Source organism: Aristolochia californica, unplaced genomic scaffold (assembly GCF_029961685.1).
Source record: "Aristolochia californica isolate CCGP_79_NKW_82.1479 unplaced genomic scaffold, dmAriCali1.0.hap1 SCAF_12, whole genome shotgun sequence".
Taxonomy (NCBI): domain Eukaryota; kingdom Viridiplantae; phylum Streptophyta; class Magnoliopsida; order Piperales; family Aristolochiaceae; genus Aristolochia; species Aristolochia californica.
Window position 1 is genome coordinate 23780017 of NW_027181793.1, and position 11532 is coordinate 23791548.

Here is an 11532-nt window from a genome sequence, read left to right on the forward strand (position 1 = left end):
AATTAAGGAACATTCAAAGAGAAAATCCCATTTTGTCGAAGGATACCATATTGGGAGAAAAAATTATGAAATTGAGAGGATAAATATTCTTTGGCATTATCATATCTAAACACTTGAACTTTATTGTGACATTGAGTGTTAACCATCTTTGAGGAGGTAGAGTAAAGGAAACAATTCTTCTTCAATATCAGAAGAATTGTAGACCATTTTGGAACATGTAGGCTAAGAAATTCCAGTTTTTTTGTTGTTTTAGGACAACAACTACTTGATTGATGTTGGCTTATTTTTCTATGTAACTTCACAGATGTTTAAGAAAGTCAAAATGATTTTACATTTTTGGGGCCATGTCTGTAGTAGAGTGAGTACTCTCAATCGTATTATGACAAGCAATGTGCATCCCCCTTTTTGGCTCCGGTAACACCGTGCTTATCTCAACTCCGATAAATATTTTAACAGAAAGAGAAGGCAAAGACGCCTAGGGCACCCATCACGCGCCTGTCCTCTGTCCCTGTTTAGCCACTGCATTTCGTTGCACCTAGGCACTGACTGCTGCTCTCCTCTATTATTCTTTGATCACGTCCCAGTAGCCTTCACGTCGCTGCTATTTCGCCGTTTTCAGCTCCTCGGCTCGCCGCTACGTTGAATTTTCAGGTATCTGATCTTGCCTCTCTCTCCATCTCTCATTTTCGCTGTGTCACACGTGATTGCCGCCACCATTGAGACGTTGAAGGTGCTCACTTCGGTGCTTAGTGCTTACCCGCATCTGGGAGGGGGTGGCGTATCCGTTGTGGTGGTTTAAAACCTTGAAGGGGTTTTCTGGGGTTTTAGATGACGTATTTCTGTCTCTTCTATTCGACCTTTGCGGCATCAGTTATTTTTGTCCCTCTTACTTTTCAATGATAATTAAATTGGTTCCACATACAGGAGAGGCAGAATGATAGCTGAGAAGCCCCACTGGGTAAGACATGAAGGCATGCAGATATTCTCCATCGATATTCAACCAGGAGGGCTCAGGTTTGCCACTGGCGGAGGGGATCACAAGGTGCTTACTTTCTCTATTTCTAGTATTTTCATTTTTTTTTTACGCCAAAATCAGTGACCTCTTTTTTGTCTCTTGATTTTCCTGTTTGGCATACTTCGTCCGGCTTTTAGTGATCTCCTTTTTCCTTGGTTGAGGAAAGGTGCATGGTATTGACGGCATCTTCTGCCACGTTGTTAGCTATTGGTTCTCTCGTGGATTCATGAACTTTATAACTGTAGGTTTCTTTGCTTTCCTGTGAAGTGATAAACATGGGTAGATGAGGATTTATTACTTCGTGAGGGGACAGATCTTTTAGGTGATGTTGGAGAACTAGTTCAGGCTTGATGATTCAAGAGTATTAAGGATTTCGGGCTTGAGGAACCAAAGAGTAGTGATATATGGACGAATGAATGTGAGAGAACAAACTTGAAGAATTCTCAACTATTGTTTGATCAAACTTTCTCATCTTTAGTACTCCTGTGTTTGATCACTGTAGTCAGTACATTGTTAGTGTTTTTTTTTTTTGCTCTCTTTGAGCGCTTCAACAAATGTCCCTAACGAATATGTATAGCAACAGACACAAGCTCGTAAATATTTCTGTTTAGCTGTATTGATTCCAGCTGTATATTGCATTTTAGCTATTTCAATTTCAACTGTTGCTATAGTCTTCCTTTTTATCTGGAAAATAAGATGCTTCTCTTAGATCTAGCCAGGTTAACAACTTGTACAGTGGCACCACTGAAGATTGTGTTTAATTAATCTATGATTTACATTAACAGTATTCATTTGCTTATCCGAGCAGCTAAAACTGATTTGTTTACTTCACACATAATAACTACTTTATTTAAATATTAGGCCAGAAGTAAAAGGCTTTAAGTCACACCCTTATACTGTTCATTGGTTGTGAAAAAGGAGATAGAGCGTGAAGCAGATGGATTGTCACATCCCTTCCTCTGAGCCACTATCATAAGTTACGATTGTAAATTCAAGAGGTAGTAATTTGACTGTATGTATGTCTCGGGGTGATCAATTTTGGTACATACCGATGTGGAGCAATACTCTTGTGTCTTTTCTTTTATTTCATTCCAAGTGATGGTTTTCATATGGATTTAATGTAGGTGAGGATATGGAACATGAAATCAGCTGGGAAGGAGTCTGAAAGTGATCAGTCAACACAGAAGATATTAGCAACACTTCGTGACCATTTTGGTTCTGTTAATTGTGTTAGATGGGCCAAGCATGGTCGTTATCTGGCTTCAGGATCTGATGATCAGGTCATTCTTATTCATGAGAGAAAGCCCGGCACAGGGACTACTGAATTTGGCAGTGGAGAGCCTCCAGATGTGGAGAATTGGAAAGTCGCAATGACTTTGAGAGGCCATACTGCCGATGTGGTAAACAAGTCTTTACTTTTATTTCACAGTTTTCTCCAAGCTGAATTGTTTTATTTTTCAATTCAGCTGTCTAATATTTTCTGTTTCATTATTTATGCTTGAAGTAGGTGGATCTTAATTGGTCTCCTGATGACTCAATGTTGGCTAGTGGCAGTTTGGATAACACAGTTCACATATGGAACATGACCCAAGGTATTTGCACTGCAGTTCTGAAGGGTCACTCTAGTCTTGTTAAAGGGGTTGCCTGGGATCCTATAGGATCCTTCATAGCAAGTCAGTCTGATGACAAGACTGTTATTATTTGGCGCACTAGCAATTGGAGCCTTGCTCACCAGACTGAAGGACACTGGTCAAAATCTGTATGTAATCATGCTTTCTGCAAGATTTTAATTCAAACATTTTTGTGCTCTTCTAGTTCTCCAATAGCAGCTTAACTAAACCCATTTCCGACAGAACTTGGTATGAATGGCTCAATTTTGGATGAGGTGAGTAGCTCCAGTTGTCTGAACAATGACCGATGAATGGGTTTGGTCTATGATCTTCCAAGTGATTACGTGTTTTATCTGTCACCAATAGATCATGAATTTTTTGAAATTGTGATGCCTGGTAGTCAAGACAAAGTCAGCATCTTTTGGTCTGTCCTTTGGATCCTGACTTCTGTTTCATTCTCCAGTTTTATGATCGAGTATTTATAACTCCACTTGTATGGGAACAATAATGCCTGTTACTAAGTGGCACTCTAAGCAGAGCAAAGCAGCTTGGAAGAAAAAATCTGGGAAATAAAGAAAGAGAAGGGGAGAGGGAGAAATCACCAGTAATAGACTAGGAAAGCCATCAAGTAGCAGCAATTAGGATTCCTGTATGGTTGGAGTTTGCAGTTTCCTTTTAGTCTTCTTTCTAATTTACTGCATGATCTTTTCAGCTTGGCTCCACATTCTTTAGACGACTTGGTTGGTCACCTTGTGGTCACTTTATAACCACTACTCATGGGTTTCAAAAGCCTCGGCATTCAGCTCCTGTGCTAGAAAGAGGCGAGTGGTCTGCTACATTTGACTTTTTAGGGCACAATGCCCCTGTTATTGTTGTAAAGTTCAATCATTCCATGTTTCGTAAGAATTTCTCCAATGGTCAAGATGTAAATGTTGCACCTGTTGGCTGGGCAAATGGCGCTTCAAAATCCTCCATGAAAGAAACACAGCCATACAATGTTATTGCGATAGGGAGTCAGGATCGCACTATAACTGTCTGGACAACAGCAAGTGCCCGCCCTCTCTTTGTGGCCAAACATTTCTTTACACAGAGTGTTGTTGATTTATCCTGGTAAGGTGCAGTGACTAGGTCCTGATATTTGCAACATCTCTAAGATTTTAAAACTTCTGTATCTATGCTTTGATTGGGTTTCTTTTATTCATGGTGTACAAATCCATATATTTTCGGTTTTCTAAGACTTTTTAATACCCTTTGCCCTTTCTGGAGACGCTGCAAATGTGTTGCCACTTTGAAATGCTCATGTAGAGAGAATTAGGCCCTTCCTTTTCCTGGAAAATTTTTACCTGCATCTTTATCTGTGAATAAATTATTTGTTTTGCACCCATAGATTCCCAGTCTGGATATTTCTAGGGAAATGGGCAATTTTGCAGCCACTGGGTTGCAATTACAGCTTGGATTGGTTTCTTTACCTAGTCCACAGTAAAGGCAGAATATAGTTCAGGACAAAAGCTTGGGGTATTTAAATATTCATGTTTTCCAGTGAAGGGCAATCTTGGTGTTCAAATATTTGAGTTTCTGGAAATTCATCACTAGCTTTTTATAGAATTATAAGTCCCCACGCTAAGGCACTAACAGGGCTCAAGTTTAATCTAAATTACAGCACTATATGACTGGGTATTTTCTTTGAAAACAGGGGTCCAGATGGTTATGCACTTTTCGCATGTTCCTTAGATGGGACAGTGGCAACATTTCATTTTGAAGCGAAGGAACTGGGCCACAGGTTAAGTGACTCAGAGTTGGATGAGCTGAAGAGGAGTCGCTATGGTGATGTCAGAGGACGGCAGTCAAACTTAGCTGAGAGTCCTGCTCAGTTGTTACTGGAGGCTGCATCCGCTAAGCAATCTGCCCCTAAAAAAGGGCCTTCCAGCATCCAAAACGATCAAATTCCTGAAAAATCCCCCACTGAGCTGGGAAACCCTGTAACTGCACAACCAAACCTTAAAACCTCAGAATACCAAGCTGAAGATGGAAAGAAAGATGACGGAGCTATTTCTGAGGGATTGACAAAGCCTGCTTCAGTTCAAATTTCAAGTCCTGTAAAACAAAGGGAGTATAGAAGGCCTGATGGGAGAAAGAGGATCATCCCTGAGGCAGTCGGTGTTCCTGCTCACCAGGAAATTATGCCCCTTGAGTTCTCTTCTGCAGTCTCTAGTCAGCAACGGAAAGATGATGCAGGTGCTGATGTTGGGGCCCTGGAAGTATCTGCTAAAAGATCATTTAGTGGGAATGCTGGAGGTAAATGCTATAACTGTGGTGGAAAGGAGCATTCTGGAGTCACTGCAAGGGCCCATATTACTGATAGCCTTGTGATTGAGAAAGCAACTGGATCGACTGATGAAAAAATTAGTATTGAACAGTCTGGAGTTGGTAGTTTACCACAGCCTTCTTCAGAAATTCTTTCTATTCGGGTTTTTGATAAAAATGAAATGAAAGATTGTGTGCCGACCTACTTGGAAGCTAAGCCTGTTCAGCAAGCTATGAATGACTTGGTTGGCATGGGAAATGGTACTTTTGCAGCAAGGGAAACAGAAGTTTGTTGCAGACGAGGTGATCAGACTCTTTGGTCAGACAGAGTTTCAGGAAAAGTTACAGTTTTGGCTGGAAATGCAAATTTTTGGGCCGTTGGTTGTGAAGATGGCTGCTTGCAGGTATATGTCCTAGACCTGATCTTTTAAAGGCTTTGATGATCTTTCTTAATTTTGGATACACATTTTAAACCCACTAGGTAATTCAAACCACCTTCTTTGGGCCAGTGATGGCCCAGTTTCACAGTCCCACCAGACACACCATAAGGAGCCTAATGATTTTGATAAGGTGCCTGCTACAGTAATACAATTGAGAAAGCAAATGCTTCTTATTTGAAAATGGATGGGGCTTTTTTAAGCAGGACCTACAGGTTATGAGATCAGCCCTAATTGTGTTCTAAGCACAGTTTAAGATGGTAAACCATGTTGAAAGTCAGTTTGAAAACTATAAAGAAACCTCATTACATTAATATGCACCAGTTCTTACAAATCGGTATGGAGGAAAGTGATCCATGTAACTAACTCCAATGTAGTTGTTGGAATAAGGCTTAATGATGATGATCACCTGCATGGCCCCAAGGTGGAATATGAATCCCTGATACATATCATACATCATGTTCATAACTTACATGACTCAAAGTGGACCTTTTACAGGAAGAGGAGTTTATTGATTCTTTTACAAATAGAATGAGTTTACTTTGAAGGTCAAATTAAACATGTACCTTGATATTTCTTGTGTAGATTTACACAAAATGTGGGAGACGAGCTATGCCAACAATGGTTATGGGATCCACAGCAGTATTTATAGATTGTGATGAGTGCTGGAAGCTGCTTGTTGTCACAAGGAGAGGTGAAATTTATGTGTGGAATCTTTTTAACCGGGCTTGTCTTCTGCATGATTCCTTGGCTTCTATTATAACCTCAAGGCAGGACTCCTCTTCTGCCAAAGATGCTGGTACCTTCTGTTTTTAAGCATACTGTTTGCTGCTGCATGCTTTTATTTATTTGCTTGAATGGATTATTTGACATTCTGAGTTGACATATGGTACCTTCAAATATCTTGCTCAAATTCCAGGTCAAGTTAAAGTGATATCTGCCAGATTCTCAAGATCGGGTTTGCCTCTTATTGTTTTATCTACTCGGCATGCATTTCTTTTTGACACGAGCCTGAAGTGTTGGCTTCGAATAGCTGATGATTGCTTCCCTGCTTCAAACTTCACGAGCTCTTGGAATCTGGGTTCAAGTCAGAATGGGGAGCTAGCTGCTTTGCAAGTGGATGTTGGGAAATTTCTAGCCAGAAAGCCTGGTTGGAGCAGGTTTGCAGTTCTGTGATTCTGAGCTTGTAAATGAAATCAATAAATTTTTGGAATAGTTTCCTATTAGACCTGGGCCATATGGGAACTAACTTGACTAAATGTTTCAGGCAGTTTATTTTGTATGTCTTTATGTCTTTTTATATTATCAACCTTTGTGGACTTCTGAAAGTTGTTAGAGTATTGACAGATACTGTTGTAGCTGATTGAGTAATGCCTCTACTGCGTTTACACTCTGATACTAAAATCCCCCAAACATAATAGTCTGAGGCCCTCACTGCAGGTAGACTGTGGTGCAGAAGTTCCAGATTCAACAGTCACTAAAAAGTATTGATCAGATATAGTAAACCAGACTGTAATAGATTAGGTCATGGATTTTGGGGGAGGATCTAAGTGATACTCAAGAGGGTTGTTAGATTTGCAGGTCCATAAGGGCAGTGTTGCTGTTTCCAAGAAATGTAGATCTATAGTTTTGTTAAGAACGCCATCTTGAGCATACAAAATCACTTTCATGAATACATTTTTTGTGGTGGTCAGTAAACTGTTCCTTCAAAAATGGTTCTATAAATTCTCAAGTTATTTATATAGTAGGGATTTTCCAGGGTCACAGATGATGGAGTCCAAACTCATTCTCATTTGGAGGCCCAGTTGGCATCAGCTTTGGCATTGAAGTCACCTAATGAGTATCGGCAATGCCTTCTTTCTTACATACGTTTTTTAGCGAGGTTAGTTCATTCTCAATGTTATTTTGACTTTGTTGGTAATCAATGCTTGGTAATAATTTGCAAGGTTTAATAGCTACTGAAGTTTTACTTGTATTCCATCTTCAGAGAAGGAGATGAGTCTCGGTTGCGTGAACTCTGTGAAGAGTTCTTAGGTCCCCCAACTGGAATGGCTGAGTCTGCTTCCTCCAACCCTAAGAACCCAGCTTGGAATCCTTGTGTTCTCGTGAGACTCTCTCTCTCTCATATAAACTTACACTGTGTCATCCTCTGCAGGTTTTTTTAGTCCTATGGTCCCTATCATGGAACTATTGGAATTGCTATGTTTGTCCTATCGGCCTTGTTTTCTGGCATCTTCTTCCTGTTCCTCTTTTATTTAATTTTCATTTGCAAGTACTTCCATCCTTTATTAGATGACAATTAGGTGGAAAAAGAACAATTCTTCTCGTTATAACAATTCTTTAAGACTAAGTGGCCAAGTAAAACCATGCAAAGAAAAAGTTGCCTGAAGCGTTCCAAGCTCAAATTTCTGCTATGGAAGATGTGCTTTGGTACTATTTCTTCTGTGCTCAAGCGATTTATGCAGGTCAAAAGAAATTAAAAAGAAAGAAAGTTGAACTTCACTATTACTCTATTTTTATTATTTCTGTCTCGTTCTATGTTACTGAGTTTGAACCTGTTAATAAGTACTTTTTGAACAATCGTAATGCAGGGAATGAAAAAGCAGAAGCTCCTTGGGGAGGATATTCTTCCTGCCATGGCGTCAAACAGAAAAGTTCAACGGCTGCTCAATGAGTTCATGGATCTTTTATCCGAGTATGAAGGTGGTGAAACTAATCAAGATCAGGACGGCGCCCAACTCCACAATGAAACTGGTTCTTGACTTGCAGACTGTTGTCCGCTCTGTGGTGAGTCGATGAATACATGACCAATTTGTTGTACAAAGGAAGCTGAAGAATCCGAAAGAAATGGGAGCCTGCACTCAGTTTCTAATCAAAGTTAACGGTGGCTTTATGTTATTTAAGATTCGACCACATCTTCTCTCATTTTTCAAGATTGCAACTTGTGCATCTTTCTCCCTTTTCAAAAAATCTATTTTGTGCACAATTCTATATTTTCTTTTGCATATTTGGTCGATGCATTTTTTTCTTTATGATGAAATGCAGATTATGAAGATTCTGCAACAGGGATTGCGTCGTCAATGACAGTCATGAATTATATTGCATTTTGACGTTTTGCATGATCAATTTTTTTACTGATCTTTGCAAGTAATAGGCATGATATAATGACTATAGGATCACTCTCTAATTAAACAACTTAAACTGTTAAAGGTTGACGCACCATTAAGCAAACAGTTATTGCTATTAAAATCCACCAAGAGAAGAAAGGGAAGATGGGGATGTCTGAGGAAGCCCATTTTTCGGAGCAAAAGGACAAAGATTTCAGGAACCGAAAAGTAATAAAAATTTCAGCATTGAGAACTTTTTACAAGAAGTTTCGTCAATGCCTGGACACCATAATAAATAGAAACTCACTTGGGTTGTTAGCGCGGAAAGAATGGAACACAAAATAGAAATTTACGTCCACTCAATAGAATTAAAAGAATTGAATGTCTGTAAGCACAAAATGCAATAAGATGTTACCAGTCTCTGAAAGCACACGCCCCCTCCTCATCGGATCCAAATAGCCTCCTCAGAACAAAAGCTTTTTAGCTCATGACCCCAGGTCGTAGATGCGGCCCTTTCCGTCTCTTCCCTACCTCTCTCAGACATAAACACAAACATACTGTAGGAATGGGACTCGAAACAAAAAATTAAACCTATCCCCAGCTGGGAAAAAGCAGTAGAAAATTTATACACGGCAAGAAGAAAATACCGAGATGGTCAATATGGGGTGTAGTAATAACCAGCACCCTGAACGGGTGGCATTGGCATTCCGTAAGGCATAGGCATCACGGCCGGAGCTACACCGGGGTAATGCCCGTTCTGGGCAATCTTTACCAGACCCACTTGGCCCTGCATCCCCTCCCTCTGGTATTGCTGCCACAATTGCTGCTCCTGCGTCAACAACTGCTGCTTCTTTTCCATATCGGCTATCTGAACGTAAGGTGGCGGAGGCACAGTCAGAGAAGCCTCAAAGGGGTCCAGACCCACAGTCTGAACAGTCCCATCTGGTGCGGGCAACGCGAGTATCGGCGTCTTGCTCTTGCCTGGAGCAGGCAGTACCACGCTACTGGCACTCCCGCCCGCACTCATCTGCATGCTCGTGTGCTGTCTCACGGCTCCTTGGTCATACATTCCGTCCAGGAGAAGAGGATCGAACCCACCTGCCAATGCTGCCTTCTGCTTTGACAGATTACTAGCAGTTTCCACCAAAGCCAGTTCCCAATCTGCCTTGCCCGTCTCCGCAGCAGGATTCTGCCATGCCGAAGTCACACCCCCGCCGGCCGCACCATTCGACCCAAATGCCTCCCATTTCCCGTTGCTAGCCGAATTAGTGGCCCCTCCTGCAAACAGAGCAAGTGCTAGCTTGTTTCCCTGATCGTCGGCTGTCAAGGTGTCTTCTCTCAAGTCTACCAAATCCGGAGCCACCTGCGGCTTTGGAGGTTCCGGTTTCGGCGGTTCTGGTTCCGGCTCCTTATAATCCTCCGGTGCCGGGAGTGCCTTAATTGAATTCATATCCTCTGCTGGGGGCTCCTCCGCAACAGGGACCGGTTCCGGTTCTGGTTCTCGCCTTTCTGGGCTCTTGGGCCGCCTCGCACGATCCCGCATAAACTCCTCGAGCGTCTCCAACAGCTTATCCGTAATCCTCTGCACTTCTGGATACTCGGAAGACCTCGCAACACCCGTATCCTTGCACCACCCATAAAACGCTGCGAGCTCATCGATCTGCTTCGCAGCGGACGCGTATGCCTCGAAAGACTTGACGCAATCCGGATAATCCATATCGAAGAAACGATCAAGTAACACGGCCAGGATCTCGCAAATATCCGCATAGAGCTGGAAGCTCTCTTTCACAACAGGATACAGGGCAATCAGCACCATTCGACTTTGTTTGGCGGTGCCCGTCGGCCTACACGCCAGGAAGCGATCGAGGAGTTGCTGCAACTGATGCATCTTGCCCAAAACCCTCTCCATTTTCATCTCCCTCAAGGGCGTCGTCGGCGCCGGAGGTGGCGGAGCCCGCCGATCCCTGTCCTCATATTCGTACGATCTCCCAAAAGACACCGGCGCCCGCCGATCCCTGTCCTCATACTCGTACGACCTCCCATACCTATCCCCATGAGAATCAGACTCCCTGTCACGAACATCCCTATCTCGATCCCGGTCGCGGCGGCCATCCCTCGACTTGCGGTCATAAAGCATCACCTCCAAGCGCTGGTCGAGATAGAGCGCGTAGGTGCGGACGAAAGCAGAGTGGTCCCAGGAGTTGGAATGCGCCTCATCGCGGAAATCGGACATGTTCAGAAGCCGCGTGCCACGGCGAGTTGCATAGAGGATCTCCTGCTGGAAGGCGGGATCCCCGTCCGAAAGCAGTCGGTGGACCAGCATTAGCGCCTTGAGGGCAACAATCCAATCGCGCGTCTTTCCCAGCCGCCTCGAGACGGTGGCAACGCAGGCGTTCACATATCCGTGAGAATAAGACGTGAGAGTAAGAATCTCCCGCAAGTGCTTCTCCTCCGCCGGATCGTCATCATGACTCGTCGCCTTCACGATGGCCACTTCCAGATCCGGAGCCGCGTTGCTGGAAACTTTTGCGAGCCCGATGCTCGTCTGGTCCTTCACCGCCCCAATCGCCTTACGGATCGTGCTCGGCGCCATCTCCAACCAATCTCCCCCTCCTCCTTCCTCAGATCCGACTCACTCCCACTCTCTTATATACTTATCGACACCGAAAAAGGGGGGAGGGTGAGGTTTAACAGACGCAAACCAAAAACGAAAGCGGATCTCCCAGACACCACTAAAAACGGAGCGGATCTAGCGGAGACGGCGAGGGGAGAGAATATGGGACAGTCGACAAGGAAGAGCGCGGGACGGCGGTCTTCTTCCTCCGCTTCGTCGGCTCCTCTTCTTCGTTTTGGCTTATTTTCTCAGCTTCGTATCCCTCTGTTTTTTTTTTTTTCTGTTCGGATCGAAAGAGAAACACGCTGCCGGCGGAGCTCGTTTTACTTTGCTTGCTATTTTTTTAGTTATTTATGATTAGGTGGATATCTTTTAAAAGAAAGCGTGAAGTCCACCGTCCAGAAATAATCTCGGCCGTCGGATTTGTTTTTTTCCACCAGATTTA

General features: G+C 43.0%; 2 protein-coding genes across 4 annotated transcripts; one reads left to right on the forward strand and one right to left on the reverse strand.

Annotated features, from left to right (window-relative positions):
• Positions 1 to 439: 439 nt before the first annotated feature.
• LOC137947048 (protein HIRA-like) lies at positions 440 to 8431 on the forward strand. 3 transcript variants are annotated; one of them, XM_068793338.1, is made up of 11 exons: positions 440 to 651; positions 925 to 1042; positions 2140 to 2415; positions 2523 to 2774; positions 3338 to 3735; positions 4319 to 5333; positions 5952 to 6165; positions 6286 to 6526; positions 7126 to 7248; positions 7354 to 7471; positions 7958 to 8431. In XM_068793338.1, the coding sequence occupies exons 2-11, from the start codon at positions 935 to 937 to the stop codon at positions 8126 to 8128; spliced, it is 2916 nt and encodes a 971-aa protein (XP_068649439.1). In that variant the 5' UTR covers positions 440 to 651; positions 925 to 934; the 3' UTR covers positions 8129 to 8431. The 3 variants fall into 3 exon arrangements, with proteins under 3 accessions (XP_068649439.1, XP_068649440.1, XP_068649441.1); XM_068793339.1 differs by lacking the exons at positions 440 to 651; positions 925 to 1042 and adding an exon at positions 1940 to 2013; XM_068793340.1 differs by lacking the exons at positions 440 to 651; positions 925 to 1042 and having other exon boundaries at positions 2328 to 2415; positions 2520 to 2774.
• A 384-nt stretch (positions 8432 to 8815) lies between these two features.
• LOC137947049 (probable clathrin assembly protein At4g32285) lies at positions 8816 to 11414 on the reverse strand. The gene has a single exon (XM_068793341.1). The coding sequence runs from the start codon at positions 11064 to 11066 to the stop codon at positions 9129 to 9131; it is 1938 nt and encodes a 645-aa protein (XP_068649442.1). The 5' UTR covers positions 11067 to 11414; the 3' UTR covers positions 8816 to 9128.
• Between the last annotated feature and the right edge of the window lie 118 nt (positions 11415 to 11532).